Source organism: Hyla sarda, chromosome 1 (assembly GCF_029499605.1).
Source record: "Hyla sarda isolate aHylSar1 chromosome 1, aHylSar1.hap1, whole genome shotgun sequence".
Taxonomy (NCBI): Eukaryota; Metazoa; Chordata; class Amphibia; order Anura; family Hylidae; genus Hyla; species Hyla sarda.
This window is the reverse complement of record NC_079189.1, coordinates 327,659,518-327,676,853: the sequence shown is the minus strand read 5'-3', so window position 1 is coordinate 327,676,853 and position 17,336 is coordinate 327,659,518. Positions and strand designations below refer to the sequence as shown.

The 17,336-nt window shown below is 40.4% G+C and overlaps 1 protein-coding gene across 1 annotated transcript in view; it reads right to left on the bottom strand.

The window, feature by feature from the left end:
- MUSK (muscle associated receptor tyrosine kinase) overlaps nt 1-17,336 on the bottom strand; it is a 198,601-nt gene that overhangs the window by 41,450 nt on the left and 139,815 nt on the right. The window contains exons 12-15 of the mRNA XM_056563621.1: nt 9,206-9,381; nt 8,495-8,518; nt 2,450-2,538; nt 95-254 (exon numbers count right to left, since the gene is read on the bottom strand). Of these exons, the coding sequence (XP_056419596.1) occupies nt 95-254; nt 2,450-2,538; nt 8,495-8,518; nt 9,206-9,381 (449 nt within the window). The remainder of the gene's footprint in view (nt 1-94; nt 255-2,449; nt 2,539-8,494; nt 8,519-9,205; nt 9,382-17,336) is intronic.

Sequence of the window (17,336 nt, the reverse complement as noted above, 5' to 3'; positions counted from 1 at the left end):
TTTTTTTAGATGTAATATAATAAAATGGAATACAATTATCTGTATCACCATTTACAATGTTATTAAACCCAGACAATATAACATGGAGTATTACCTTCCTTGCATGCTGGAATGTTGCAGTATTCCCATCTTACATAAGGGTCGGTTGTATAACACCATGGACGCTCATGTTCTCCATCAGGGTTTCTACAATAATTTTCTGCATTGGACAGCTCTTGAAATACCGCAGGCATCTTTCTGTGCAGGTGAGGTAGCTGGAAAAACAAAACAAAAAGATTCTTAAACATTTTAATAAGTGTCTGTGCCCTTAATGTTCAAGAAAAAAAAATCAGATAATATATACGTTTCCAAAATATTCCGTACCACTGTATTATATAAGCAACTGCATCATAAATGCCTATATATATATATATATATATATATAGCTTTGGGCCTATCAGACTACAATTTTTGGACTGTGGCAGGGAACAACGACAAAAACCTCCTAAAACAAGGAGATGGGCTTGCATTTATCATTGTGTGTACACCTTTTTTTAGGCCTACATCAGGCACTATTAAGGCGCTAGTGTCTCTTTTTGTGCCTATTATGCGCCATTTTGTTTACACATTTCTGCTGAATTTTAATCTATGCATGATATTTACGGGTTTTATCAACTGCACCTTTTGTCAAATGGAGCAAAACCACCAAAAAGTCTCTAAACTACACCAGCCCAGACTTAGCTTAGCTTTTTGGTGTATGTGAAGAGAGAAATTTCAGAAAATGTGACCTGCACAAAATTTATCAAATGCCCTTTGGCCATTTAATACATTTGGTGCTCCTACACATTAGCAGCACACACAAAAAAGGTGTAGACAAATGCTTCACTTACACCTACAATGATGAATGCCCCCATGGTACTTTCTTCAGAAATTAGCCATGGAAAAGCAGGATTTTCAGCAGTACTCCCTTGTAGCACAGAATATGAATCTGAGCGCATCAGTTGCTTCATGGATTTTGTAGGTAATAAGGGTAAAAAGTTTGTGTATACACCTATCAGTCATAATATAAAGACCACTAACAGGTAAAGTGAATAACATTAGTCATCTTGTGACAATGGCTCATGTGAAATATATTATGCAGAAAATGAACAGTTATTTCTTTAAGTTTACTAAAGCATGACTTATGACTTTGACAAGGGCCAAATTGTTATAGTTAGAGTGCCTCCAAAACTGCAGATCTTGTGGGGTGTTCCCAGTATGTAGTGGTCAGTATCTATCAAAACTGATACAAGGAGTGAATTGGCAACAGAGTTGTGGGCACCCAAGAGTCACTGATGAGGATGGGGAGCGAAGGTTAGTCCTTCTGGTTTAAACCCAGAGCTACTGATGCATAAATTGCTGATACAGTTGATGCTGGCAATGATAGAAAGAACACACAGTGCACTGAGCTTGCTGTATATGGGGCGGAATAGCTGCAATAAGGATTAGAATGCCTCCTGTCTTATGCCAAAATCAACTACTATAGGCACATGACCCTCAAAATTGGACTATGGAGCAATGGAAGAAGGTGGCCTGGTCTTAAGAAAAATTGTTTATTTTACAGCTGCAGACACTGTTGAATAGCTGTAAGGGTATGAAAGCAAACTACTTTTTTTTCTGGAGCTTATGTTGGTTGAAAAACTTATAAAATTAGCTATTTTATTCTTCAGCAAAGGGTCAAGGAGGTGGAACCAAGCTGCTGAAGTGCCACAGCATGCCACACTTTTTTTGCACTTACCTTTCAACACCTCCTTAACTGAAGTACAGGGCTCTATGTCAATCAAGGAGGGTCTGGAAGGTAAGGTCAAGCAAGGAGGCACTCCAGGCTGTGGTACTTAAGCAGTTTGGCTCTACCCCCTTGACACTTGGCTAAGAAATAAGAAGGCAGTTATAAGTTTGTAACATATAAGTTTAGCAACTATCATAAGCTATTCAACTGTATCTGCAACTCTCAGCAAATAAAAATAACTGGTTCCCTTTAAGCAACCTAAGGCAAGTGTTGCCATTTTAAAATATTAAATATAAATGGGCCATTTTCTTCAGAAATTGTTTTAAGGAGTTATAGCTTCATACTGCAGCTGTACAGACTTCTCTATTCTCACAGCTCTTGCAGAGATTTTGTTTATATCTCAAGTTTCTCATTTTAAAACCAAATAAAGCATTTGGAAATCTGGCTCTGGTTTGGCAGAGGAAAATACAGGTGCCTGAATGGAATAGTAAATACTTTTCAAAGGTCTCAGCTGAATAAGAATTTGTTTTATTAGACCTGATCCCATATTAAGATAACACATCTTAAACCTGACATTTCTCCCAAGAGCAGCAAGGAAATTTTTTACAAATGTTCGTATCAAGTTCTGGTCTGTTCTTGATGAGTTATTTTGGTTTCCTGGGTAGTATAATATAATATTTATTACACTGTTAGATATGTTACCTGTTGACTCCATTTTTGACAAGGAATTCCTGATGCTGTCACGTTGACAGTCCCCTGGTAATGTCTGCCATTGCCTTTATAACATATTTCTGAAAAACAAAGGATTATCTTTATTAAATATTGCTTTTACATTTTCAATTACAAATGAACCCACCGATACTGTATATAATGCATTCAGAAAGTCTTCAGACCCTTTCTCTTTTTTTCCTATATCATTCTGCACCCAATATCCCATAATGACAAAGCAAAAACTAAAGTATTGCATTGACATGAGTATTCAGACCTTTTACTCAGTACTTAGATGAAGATTACAGCCTCCAGTCTTGGATATGATGTCACAAGTATGGATGAGCGAATCAAATCTGACGAATCCGAATTCATTACGAATTTCAGGAAAAATTTGACTCACAAGGAATGCGAATATCGCCCCGATTCGATCACGCAAATTGCTTCATTAAACTTCATTTAGTGCGGTCCAGGCTCCAGGGCATCTAAAATGGCGGATATATGTGTGAGGACATGGGGCAAGGAATCCTGGGAATGCGGGAACAAGGGTAAGCCCGATGACCTTGAATCACATGCAGAATGCAGCCTATCAGCAGCCAGTCACCCCTGTGATGTCACAGCCCTATATAATTGCCAGCCATATTGCGGCCAGTCACTTCAGTCTTTCACTGAAGAGAGATAGATAGGGACAGACAGCACTGTGTGTTACACCGAAAAACGTTTTTCCAGTAGCGATTCACCTCCTAGTAAAGTCAGCGTTCTGTTGCACAGAGAGAGGGACAGAGAGTAGTGTGTGTTTCACAGAAAAGCATTTTTCACCTCCCAGTCACTACAGCGTTCTGTCACATATGGGCAGGGAAGGAGTTCACTCTATTCTCGCCCACTCCCCTGTCCCAGCCTACTTATGTGCCTGCCCTATATGACAGGTCCGTAACCACAAACACAGCCCCTTCCTATATACGTGAGGGGCGTAAATGTCAAAATAATAAACTACAATGACACAGTCTTAGGTCCTGGGAAAGTAGCAACAGACAGACTAACAAAGAAAGACTAAACACTCACACAATAAGTCCAATGTCAACTATCTGCATCTGAAGCCAGGAGATGTCACAGTACAAAATCGCTAATACAAGAGAGAATAGTCAGAGAGAGGAGCCAAAAGTTCAAAAAGCCAGATATTACAAATACAGAAGACAGCTAGCTAGAGTACAAACTGAGTTCTATAGCAAACACTGACTGGGAGTAGACTGCCAGCTTAGATGGAGCCAGAACAGGTGCTCCAATCAAGGTCAGCTGACCAGTCAGATAGCCGGGCATAACCCAGCAACAAAAAACAACAAAGAACCTGTCAGAACCTTTTAAGCCTATAGGTTCTGACAGTTCTATTGCAGAGAGGGACAGAGAGCAGTGTGTTGCACAGAACAGCAGCGATTAAGCTGAAGCACAAATCCTGCCTAGAAGCACTGATAGGGAAGAGAGTTAGATTGAGAGAGAAAGTGCAATTTTGGATGTAGTACATAGCGACTGTGTGCTGCAGCACTGGTGTGAACTGCTGGTTTTGTGCACAAATATTTTAAGCATACTGTAGTGCATTTTTCTCCCCTCATAAGTGCATACCACATACATACAGCTAAGTGGTGTACTATTTTGTACCTGTTAAAGTCTCAAGGGCCTAGATACTGTGAAAAGCCAGGCAAAAGTACTCACCTGCTGTGTTGTGAACAAATACTTTTTTAAGCGTACTGTAGCGCATTGTCCTCCCCTCATAAGTGCATACCACATATGTACATCTAAGTGGTGTGCTATTTTCTTCCTGTTAAAGTCTCAAGGGCCTAGATACAGTGAAAGACCAGGCAAAAGTACTCACCGGCTGGTGTTGTACACATATACTGTTTTAAGTGTACTGGAGCGCATTGTCCTCCCCTTATAAGTGCATACCACATACGTACATCTAAGTGGTGTACTATTTTGTTCCTGTTAAAGTCTCAAGGGCCTAAATACAGTGAAAGGCCAGGCAAAAGTACACACCTGCTGGTGTTGTAGACAAATACTGTTTTAAGCGTAGTTCAGCGTATTGTACTCCCCTCATATACAAACTAAGTATGTCAGGCAGAGAAGTGCAAGGACGTACACAGAGGAGTGGCAGAGGCCTAAATTCATCAGGCAAAGGTTGCAGAAGACTAGGGGCAAGTGGCAGCAGGAGTTGCAGCGAGAGGCCTGAGCTCCCTGTATCAGTGTCTTGACCAGCAACCCATTTGCCGTCATTATTTGGTTAATTCGGTCATCCACTTCATTCCACGTGACATATGACACCCCCAGTCAACAGTCAGTAGGTTCTATAGCAATTATTTTTTAAATTATATTGAGTGTTAAGGCTAACGCAGTTAGCCTGATTTTGTGGGAGGGGTGGGATGACTAAGAACCCACGGCTTCCTGCCGTCAGACGCCGCAGGTTCTTCACGTCATCACTGATCAACTGACTGGCGTGTCAGCTGACCGGAAGTCGTCAGGCAGCATCGGCGTTGGTAAGTGGCTGGGACTGACTGAGGCGCTCGGCATCAGCATCCTCCCTGCTCCGAAGGTAAGCTGTAACAGCGGGGAGTCTCGGTCCAGCCCCCTATGTATCTTATGAGGGCACAGTTATTTTATTTATTGTGGTGCCACATCACGTGTGCAACAGCAAGGTTGCGGTCATGCGGCCCCATGATAAGGACACGTGCGCAGCATAACCCGACATTGAGGAGTTCTCTAACTGCGCATGAACTCGCCAGCCGTCACTGAATCACCCACTCGTCGCTATTCTCGTCATCTTATGTTGTCAGCCATCATGTTATGCAAGCAGGGGGGTTCCGGGGGACCACAATGCAGCACACAATGGCTACAATACACTCGTGAGACACTTCCTACTGCGGAACACTGCTGCATTCCAGTATTGATTGCAGGCTCACTGTCAGATTTTGAGAATCAGCTGGAGCACACTGCAGAAAAAAAAAGAATAAATAAAAAAAAAGGGGGGGGGGGGAGTGTTCAGGAATTAAGCTATATAGATGAGTATATATAGGCATGTGCATGCAGGTGTTTCCCTCATCGCAGTACTTATCATACCGCATTTCACACAGTTTTAAATATGTATCTCACACATATTGTACAGTCATTACAGTCATAACACGATAATGCCTTTCCCCGATTACTTCCTCGCTGTTAATTCTTTTGGCTGGCGCTCATAGTCACGTTTATTTCTGGGTGATAGTTAATATAATATTATTCACAGGTCCAGTTCGATCAAATGAGCTTTTCGCATAATTACCGGCATAATATCACGGCTTCGCAGCTTTCTTATATTTACATGAAGGTTGTAAATGAACTTTTCCTGTTTAGGTACCACAGTCCTTTGATCAAGTTGTCTGATCAGGGATTTCCGATAACAGTCCTATCAGCAAGGTTGGTTGATGGTAGTTAGGGTGTGTTACTCAGGGTTAGATTCTGGCTTTGACAATAGATCATATCATTGTTACAGGTGATTTCAGTTTCAGGATAACTGCACGGCACTTATTCAGGTAAGCGTTTATGGTCGTTTTATGTAGTTCGACTAGGTATTGACCTAATTATTTCACTTTCAGAATTCATATTGGCTTCTCATTAGGACTTAGTCGGGTTCGAATTGAGCACAGCATAGCTGCCTTGCACGTATCTATTGTGAATTTTCAATTTATTTTGGTATTACAGATCATTTATATTCACGAAAAGGTTGTTAATGAAATTCTGTCTAGGTGCCACGGTCCCTTAGGTCAGTTGACTGGTCTTGAGTTTCTGATAACAGTTTCATCAGCAAAGTTGGTTGATGGTAGTTAGGGTTATAAAGGGTTAGATTCATGCTTGACAATAGATCATATTATCATTATAGGTGATTTCAGTTCCAGGATAGCTGTTCGGCATTATTCAGGTAAGCGTTTGTGGTAGCGTTTCATGTAGAAGATTAGGTGTTGACTTATTTTATTTTCAGAATTTATACCGGATTCTAACAGGGAATTAGTTGGGTACGAGTTAACTACAGCACAGCTGCCTTGCACGTATGCATGGTTCATCTTTATTGCTAGTTGGTAGCACGAATTGACTCTCGGGCACGTATTCCATGGCGTTCTATATCAAAGCTTCTGAATTGGTAGGTACATGGAAGCCATCGTGGTATTATTTCGGGTTCAGAGCTAATTATTTGTCCCCATAGCAGTTGAAAAACTCTGGGGGTTGCTGGTATTCCTTTTCCGAACTCAGTTGTCAGTTAGATTGCGTGTTGACCATTAGTTGGTAGGAGATATGAAGATAGTCAACCAGTACTAGTGCTGCTGAATGGTATTAATGGTGTGTGTTACTATTTAGTTCCAGATAGGTGAATATTCGTTAAGTAATCGCCTCATGAATTTGACACGTCTTTGGTTTGCGATTACTTATATTCTGTTACGGTGCACCTCTTTTCCACATTTAAGTTAGTTACGTACTCCGTAATTGTTACAGGGTGTAATATTATTTATATAGATGTTGGTCATATATTGCGCAGTCAAGTCCCTGTCACGTTATTAGACATCTAGGGCCTGTCACGTCTACAGGTCGTTTTGAATTCACGGGTACATTCTGACACGTCTTCGGTACATTCAAGTACGTTATTTTCAGGTTTGTTCAGGCAAGTTGGTCGAGATAAGTCACGTTATATCTTGGTGGTTAGTAACAGTAGGGGTTGCAGTATTGATTCTTAAGTTATGATCTGGTAGGTTTATACAGTATTGGTTTTGAATGTTTTCTAGAATGTCGCACGCATCTGATGTAGAGGAGTCTGCTTCGGTATTGGAGAATGTGGCCAGGACTTCAGAAGACGCTAGTGTCTCCTCGCTGAGGAGTTGGACTGTACCTAAACTGACCGCAGAGTTGGTCAGGAGAGGCATTCCCTTTCCGGCCTCTGCCCACAAGGAAGAATTATACAGGCTGTTGAAGGCCGATTCTACTGGTCATAGTAGTGAGGAAGTGTCGATGAATACTCTCCATACATCATTGACACAACTCCACGCACTGATCAACAATATGTCATCTAATATGTCTGACATGCAGTCAAGGGTTGAAGCCCTTGAGAATAGGAATGCGACGGTTGCATCAACTACGGCTATACCATCTAAACCAATCCGCAAGTTAGTGTACCAGGCATTTCCTCTGTAATTCCTAACATAGCACCGGCACACTTTTATTCTGGCACACATCAAAAAGGATATCCTGGATGGCAAGGACGTGAACTTAGCCTCCTTGCTCATAGCAACCCAGTGAAAACAAAAACAATAGCTTGTGGTAATGTATCAGTTGTCCTTAAGTCAAAAGATGTCAGGCTGAGCAGGAAATTATCATTGTCTGATTTAATAATGGCATTCAGCATTTACTGAGACATAATCTGTACCGTAAGGGTCTTCACCTAAAATTGCCATAATACAGATCTGTAGTGTATGTATTTGTAATACAACACTAACTGAAATCTAGTGCCCATATTGTACCAACATTTATGGAGGTATACAGCACCCCCATATTGAAGTAACTACAGCTCCATAATTTGGAACCATAAAGACCATGTGTCACCACACAGGCTCTGAGCACACAACGTTGTCATGTGCATAAGGGATTAATTGTAAGGTTTCTGTACTTTCGTCTTCCATATTCACCTTATTAGATTTTAGGCTAGTTAATAGAGGTGGATTCCAACTGCAATAATAAATATACCCAAATGCATTAAGTAATAATAAAAGTCTAGGGTTGAAAGAAAAACAAAGGAGTTGCCATGTCATTTCTCTAGTAGGCATGTTAACTTAATAAAAAAAAGAATCCAAAGCTTAGGACTCCCTGTGGAGGTCCACTGAGAACTCATTCAAGTAAATGATTTAAGCTAACTGGAAAAACAAATCTCCAAAATCCAAGATTTTATGAAAATTGAGTAAATACGGGTCTTCCATTGGGATAAATCTTGCTTTTTCATTTGGAAACAATAAATACTTAATTTCAACTTACTGGTAATATTTTCCTTGTGTAACTCTGGAAAGAATAGAAAACAGAAAACATTTTAGACTTGCCCATTATACATTCAATTTAAAAAACCATGTGGCATTAAAGTGTTCTTTTAATAAAGTTTTGATTGGTTAGGGTCTTAGTGATGAGACCCCCATGGATCAGTATAACAAACAGGTAGGAGTGTGCATTTAAGCACTTCACTCCCTGGCTTACAGCAATCGCCACCCTCTGCTTCTTTAAACAGCCAAATAAAATTATCATGGGGCTGCCGGATGTACATGTGAACCAGGGAGTGAATCGCTTAAGCACACAATTCCCGCTCATTCTACTCAAAAAAGGGGATTTTAGTACTGAGAAATATCTCTGTGACATGTTAAATTCTTATTTAATTATTTATTTATTTTTTAATGACAGGGAGACATTAAATAATGAATCCAATAAAAATATTATTTTTATAACAGTTATGAACCATCATTTGATGATACAGAAAGTAACAATCAAAGAAAGATTAGAATAAAAAATGAAAATAGATGTCACAGCAGATATTTCAATACTTATCAATACATAAAACCTCAGTTATCACCACAGGTATTATCTCTACTGTCTATCATTATGGCTTCTCAATCTTTTTACATTTATATGTCTAAGTATATCTATAAAATCTAAACGTCACATTAATATCCAATGATATTTCATATATCATCATCATACCAAAGTATGGAATCTTTATGCAGGCTCCAGGGCTGTTATGCAGGCTTGGAAGCTGTTCACAATCAGAAAGTGTTAGCAGCATTAATCCAGGTTTATAAATTCCTTTCCGTGAATTTTCCTCAATGGACAGCCACTCTTTAAAACAGTACAGATCCTTTACTGCAAGGCAATGTTCCCTGAAAAATAAAGCATAGGAAACAAAATTTGTGATTTTTACAGCATTACTGTTCTTTAAAAAAAAACGTCACACAGACATCCTCGAAAAAATTTGACAGCATCGAAAATAATGAAAAAAAAAGTTACATGTTTATTTAGTCTATAGTTACATAAGGCACCACATTAATGTGTCAGTGCTTAATTTCCTCCTCAGCAAAGGCCTCTTTCAACAGTCCAGCAATTAGAAGAAACTCATGGCACTCTTCCATATGGTAAACTTGCTTTTATTGTAGAAAAATCATCTGGTTACTGACACAGCATGGCCGACACAGCATGGCCTTTGTCAATGTCAAAGGCGCTTAGTCGTGACCTTTGACATTGACCCCTCCCTTATATACAACAACTTTATTAGTACAACACCATTAAAAACCTATCTTATACATAAAACCGCTTTCAATCAGTGCTGAGATCCTTACTGACCTCTATAGATACGGCAGTAAGAAGCACAAGGATGTACATCTCATTTCCTAGCTGGTAGCCCGATCCAATTGCAGGAAAAGAACTGTAATGGAAGTCTATGGACCCCATCCGCCATTAGTCAGATTGGATAGAGAGCCTGGAATATATCTAAGGGCCACTTAAGGTCTTGGCACCCTGACTGATCAAAACTTTTGACATACCTGTTTGAAGTTTTTTCAAATGGCAGATATGGTTTACGGAAAAATAGATAACATGATCTAACAAAAGTTATGAGTAACACATAATACAGATTAGCTCTTCTAATAGATTCCCCTTTAACCCCTTAAGGACGCAGCCCTTTTTCACCTTAAGGACGCAGCCCTTTTTCACCTTAAGGACTGAGCCCTTTTTCGCAATTCTGACCACTGTCACTTTAAGCATTAATAATTCTAAGATGCTTTTACTGAATATTCTGATTCTGAGAGTTTTTTCGTGACATATTCTACTTTATTTTGGTGGTAAATTTTCGTTGATACTTGCATCCTTTCTTGGTGAAAAATCCCAAAATGTCAGGAAAATTTAGAAAATTTAGCATTTTTCTAACTTTGAAACTCTCTACTTGTAAGGAAAATGGATATTCAAAATAAATTTTATATTGATTCACAAAAAAAATATGTCTACTTTATGTTGGCATCATAAAATGGATATATTTTTACTTTTTTGACAAAATTAGAGGGCTTCAAAGTAGAGCAGCAATTTTCAAAATGTTCATGAAAATTGCAAAATCTGAAGGGACAGATGTTACAGAACTACAACTCCCAGCATGCCTGGGCAGTCTAGGCATGTTCAGAGTTGTAGTTTGGCAACATCTGGAGGGCTACTGTTTGGGCACCACTGTAACAGTGGTCACCAAACTGTGACCCTCCAGATGTTGCAAAACTACAACTCCCAGCATGCCCAGACATCCAGGGGTGGGCAGAGCGCGGGGTTTCCATGGCAACCCCCTGTCGTGCGCTGCCATTGGTCAGAATTCATTTCTGACCAATGGCAGGGGTTTGGAGGAGATCACAGCACTGCAATCTCGCTCCTAACCCTCAGGATGATCGGAGCTGTCACTGACAGCTCCAATCATCCCTATTTTCTGGGCGATCGGGTCACCAGAGACCCGATGAGCCCGGAATAGCAGAAAATCGCATGTCTGAATTGACATGCGATTTTCTGCGATCGCCGACATGGGGGGGGGGGGGGGGGTCTCAGGACCCACCTCGGCGATGTGCCAGGAGGCCTGCTGAATGATTCCCACAGGTATATGCATACGCCCTACATCCTTAAGGACTCGGGATGCAGGGCGTATGATAACGTCCCACGTCCTGAACAGGTTAAAGGAGTACTCCGTTGGAATTTTTTTTTTTAATATCAACTGGCTCGAGAAAGTTAAACAGATTTGTAAATTACTTATATTAAAAAATCTTAAACCTTCCAGTACTTATCAGCTGCTGTGTACTCCACAGGAAGTTGTATAGTTCTTTTCTGTCTGACCACAGTTCTCCCTGCTCTGGAGAGTTCCTGACATGGACAGAGGTGTCAGCAGGGAGCACTGTGGTCAAACAGATAAGCATACAGCAGCTGATAAGTGCTGGAAGGATTGAGATTTTTAAATAGAAGTAATTTACAAATCTGTTTAACTTTCTGGCACCAGTTTAAAAAAGAATTTGTTTTCCACTGGTGTACCCCTTTAACCTATTAAGGACGCAGGACATACAGGTACACCCTTGCGTCCCAGGCCTTAAGGATGCAGGGCATACCTGTATACCCTGGTCCCCTTACTGTGGTTTAAAGCATGCTCACGAGCTGCGCAGGCTTTAAACTCAGTGGGTCCCACTGCTATCAGCAGCCAGGACCCAGGGTTAATGCCGGGCACTGCCGATTGGGCCGATGCCAGGCATTAACCCTTTAATGGCGGGCAATTTTTTTGCCACATCTAAACCGATAGTTAAATGATCCCAGCAGCATAGCGGAGCTCATCGGGACCATCGTGGTAAAACACTTAATTGCCTCAACACCCTGCAGGCTGGAGCAGCAGGACACTGATAACACTAATTAAATGCTATGCTATGGCATAGCATTAAATAGTATATGCAATCAAATAATTGCATGGTATAGCCCCATATGGGGGGGCTAATAAATAAATAAAGTGTTAAAAAAAAGTTTATAAAAGTGAATTACTCCCTTCCAAAATAAAAGTGTGAATTACCCTCTTTTCCCATTTTTTTTAATAAGATAATATAATAAAAAATAAAAATAATCATATGTGGTACCGCCACATGCGTAACTGTCTGAACTATTAGAATATAAGGTTAGCTCAACCACACGGTCGATGGCGTACACGTAAAAAAATACCAAAGTTAAAAAATGTGCATTTTTGGTCACTTCATATACAATAATTTTTTTTTTTATAAAAAGCGATCAAAAAGACCCATCAAAACTAAAATGGTACAGATAAAAACTACAGATCACGGCACAAAAAATTAGCCCTCATTTAGCCTCGTATGCGGACAAATCTAAATCAAATGATTGCATGGTATAGCCCCATATGGGGGCTAATTAATAAATAAAGTGTTAAAAAAAAGTTTATAAAAGTGAATTAATCCCTTCCATAATAAAAGTGTGAATTACCCTCTTTTCCCATTTTTTTAATAAGATGATATAATAAAAATTAAAAATAATCATATGTGGTCCCGCCACATGCGTAACTGTCTGAACTATTAGAATATAAGGTTAGCTCAACCGCACAGTCGATGGCGTACACGTAAAAAAATATCAAAGTTCAAAAATGTGCATTTTTGGTCACTTCATATACCATAAAAAAATTATAAAAAGCGATCAAAAAGACCCTTCAAAACAAAAATGGTACAGAAAAAAACTACAGATCAAGGCACAAAAAATGAGCCCTCATTTAGCCTCGTATGCGGAAAAATAAAAACGTTATAGGGGTCAGAAGATAACAGTTTTAACCATACTAATTTTGGTGCATTTAGTTCTAAATAATTTTAAGTGGTAAAATAAAATAAAACCTAAATAAATTGGATATTCTTGTAACAGATTATGTTATATAATAAGTGATGTCATTACAAAGTACATGCAAAAAACAAGCCCTTAAATGGGTCTGTAGGTGCAACATTGAAAGCATTATGATTTTTAGAAGGGGAGGAGGAATAAACTGAAGTGCAAAAATGAAAATTGGATGGGTCCTTAAGGGGTTAAGTGGCCAAGCAAGAGCCCTGACTTGGAGAGGCCTAAAAATAGCTGTCCACTAAGTGTTCCCATCCAAGCTAAGAGAGGTTCTTGCATAGAAGAATGGTAGAAAACCCGCAAATCCAGGCATGCAAACCTTGTGGCATCATCCCCAAGATTTAATTTTAGCACAGGGCTGTAACATAAAAAAAAATGTGCACTGCATGCTTGCCAAACACATTCTCCATTTACAGTAATTTGGTCTTGATGACATAAAGTAAACTTTATTTGTTTGCCTGCCTGATACTGTGTAAAGGTGTTTAAAGGTGCTTTCCATAACAGTATTAAAAATAATATCCTGAACACATTGTTTTACTGATAAATATTGTAATATGGAAGGTAAGCACTGTATACTATTATTATCATTTTTTTTTTCAATGGTGTGTTAGGTAACTCCGGTATAGTGATTTAGCTATGCACATTGCTATCTCCACTGCAGTGTTATGTATGAACACCACTTCTCATTAAATCCTCATGACTTATACAGTGTCTTTGAGGAATGCTGAGAAAGTATTAACTGACGTCAAGACCCATGACGTGTGACTTCTGACCATTCTTTGTCCTCTATTCTGTTGGCTAGATATGGTTTCATGGTCATGGGTGTAATACTTTCAACAATCAATAGAACAACTTTCTCACAGGCAAGAAAACACCATAAAAATGTAATCTTAAAAAAGAAGTCCCATGCCTAGAAGTACAGAAAAATGTATCCCCTATCCACAGCATAGGGGATAAGTTTATGATCCCGGGGGTCCGACCGCTGTGGCCCCCCCCCCCCCCCCCCCGCTATCCCCTGTACGGAGCTCTGGGAGGCCACAGAGCAGCATGTCACAAGCCCTACCTGAAGTGGGGGTCACCACGTCCCCTCCATATATGTCTATAGGAGAGCCATTCGGCAATCTTCGGCTCTCCCATACAGATATATGGAGGGGGAGTGACGTACAGGAGATCGCGGGGGGCCACAGTGGTTGAACCCCCCCACAATCTAAAACTTATCCCTTATCCTGCCGATAGAGGATGCGTTTTTCTGTACTTCAAGGCATGGGACTTCTTCTCCTGATTTCTTGGGGTCCCAGAAGCAGATAAAACTGTGATAAGTGTATGGCCAGGTTACATAACAAATAAACAAAAAGTGTCCAAAGCTTTTAGCTCCTTTTTGTTGAACTCCACTTTTAGTGCCCCTATAGACATGTCACTTCAGTGTAGTCTCCAGACACATTTCAAAAGAGAATTTTAAGGGCATTTCTAGAAGAGGCTTCAGTGATAAATGAAAGGAAGGGAAGGACAACCAGGATTAGATTGGTATCTGTCATCCATATATCCTAATTACAGTCATGACCGTAAATGTTGGCACCACTGACATTTTTTTAGAAAATGAAGTATTTCTCACAGAAAAAGATTGCAGTAACACATGTTTTGCTATACACATGTTTATTCCCTTTGTGTGTATTGGAACTAAACCAAAAAAGGGAGGAAAAAAAAACAAATGGACATAATGTCACACCAAACTCCAAAAATGGGCTGGACAAAATTATTGGCACCCTTAACGTAATATTTGGTTACACACCGTTTGGAAAAAAATAACTGAAATCAGTGGCTTCCTATAGGCCATCAATAGGCTTCTTACACCTTTCAGCCGTAATGTTGGTCCCCTCTTCCTTAGCAAACTGCTCCAGGTCTCTCTTATTGGAAGGGCGCCTTTTCCCAACAGCAATTTTTAGATCTCTCCACAGGTGTTCACTGGGATTTAGATCTGGACTCATTGCTGGCCACTTCAGAACTCTCCAGCGCTTTGTTGCCATCCATTTCTGGGTGCTTTTTGACGTATGTGTGGGGTCACTGTCCTGCAAACCCAGCTTTCTGACACTGGGCTGTACAGTATGCCCCAAAATCCATTGGTAATCCTCAGATTTCATGATACCTTGCACACATTCAAGGCACCCAGTGCTAGAGGCAGCAAAACAACCCCAAAACATCATTGAGCCACCACCATATTTCACTGTAGGTACTGTGTTCTTTTCTTTTAAGACCTCATTCTGTTTTCGGTAAACAGTAGAATGATGTGCTTTACCAAAAAGCTCTATCTTGGTCTCATCTGTCCACAAGATATTTTCCCAGAAGGATTTTGGCTTACTAAAGTTCATTTTGGCAAAATGTAGTCTTGCTTTTTTATGACTCTGTGTCAGCAGTGGGGTCCTCCTGGGTCTCCTGCCATAGCATTCCATTTCAATTAGATGTCGACGGATAGTTCACGCTCACACTGATGCTCCCTGAGCCTGCAGCACAGCTTGAATATCTTTGGAACTTGTTTAGTGCTGCTTATCCACCATCCGGACTATCCTGCTTTGACACCTTTCATCAATTTTTCTCTTTCATCCATGCCCAGGGAGATTAGCTACAGTGCCATGGGTAGCAAACTTCTTGATAATGTTGTGCACTGTGGACAAAGGCAAATCTAGATCTCTGGAGATTGACTTGTAACCTTGAGATTGTTGATATTTTTCCACAATTTTGGTTCTCAAGTCCTCAGACAGTTCTCTTCTCTTTTTGTTGTCCATGCTTAGGGTGGCACACACAGACAGACAGTGCAAAGACTAAGTGAACGTCTCTCCTTTTTATCTGCTTTTACGTGTGATTTTTATATTGCCCACACCTACTTGCTTGCCCCAGGTGAGTTTAAAGGAGCATCACATGCTTAAAACAATCTTATTCATCCACAATTTTGAAAGGGTGCCAATAATTTTGTCCAGCCCATATTTGGAGTTTGGTCTGACACTTTTTTGGTTTAGTTCCAATACACACAAAGGGAATAAACATGTGTATAGCAAAACATGTGTTACTGCAAACCTTTTCTGTGATAAATACTTCAATATCTTGAAAAATTTTAGCGGTGCCAACATTTACGGCCATGACTGTATGTGGGCATTGTTTAATAGAATCATAATTGAATCATATTATGAAAGAATCACATGACTTGTCAGGAGAAAAACGCTGGGGAAAAAAGCCACATAAAAATGCCTACACTTTATTTTGAGTTACTGTCTGTTTAGTTTTTGCTACTTTCGATAATATATATATATTATTTTTTTCTTTTTAATCTCCAGTCGCTCTCCAGTTATAAGTTAAAGGGGTACTCCGTGGTCAGCATGTTTTTCAGTTTTTGACTTACCCTTTTTGTTTTGTTTCATTTCTATTCTTGTTGTTTAGGCAACTCTATTTCCGTTCTTTGTTGTCTTTTTATCCCCCACTTTGTTTTCCTCTCTTTGCTTCTATTTCCTGTTTCTTGCTGTGCTGAAAACTACAAACCCTACTATTTCCCCGGATCAGCCCCCTTATACACAGCACACTAATATAATCAGCCCTGGTTGGGATACACTGGCATACACACACAAAAGGGACTACAACTCCCAGCATGTGTCATTCAGGAGTCTTCAGTCTGTGGTATAACACCAGCTTGCTGCCTCTGTAGTCTCCTGGGAGTTGTAGTTCACCACACCTCTATAGGGCATACACCAGTGTTTCCCAACCAGGGTGCCTCCAGGTGTTGCAAAACTACTACTACCAGCATGCCCAGACAGCCAAAAGCTGTCTGGGCATGCTGGGAGTTGTAGTTTTGATACAGCTGAAGACACCCTGGTTGGGAAACAATGCACTTTGTTTGCAATATACTGAATTGGCTAGGTCAGTGTTTACCAATCAGTGTGCCTCCAGCTGTTGCAAAACTACAACTCCCAGTATGCCCAAAGGCTGTCAGAGAATGCTGGGAGTTGTAGTTTTACAACAGCTGGAGGCACACTGGTTTTAAACACTAGCATACACACACATAACAGGGACTATAACTCCCAGCATGTGTCATTCAGGAGTCCCCCCCTTCACACATAGAAATCATCCCCAGTCCGGGATTTATTCCCCTGCAGTCTATACATCCCCAGCCCGTGCACTTTGTTATCCTCCCCTTCAGATAACACAGACCTGCGTCCTCAGAAGACAGAGCAGGGGGAGGGGAGATGAGGAGCTGTGTATGTCCTCTCTCCCCCTTGCTCTGGCTTCTTGCTCTCATGAACCTGCGACCACCTGGAGGGAGAGATGAGGGGGCGTGGCTTATCTCTCTCATGCAGTTCTGAAAGAACAGAGAAAAAAAAGCCATGACATGTTGTCCCCAGCCTAATCCTAACATGTTGACAACAGTAAGAGATCCAAACACAGAACTACAGAACTTCCT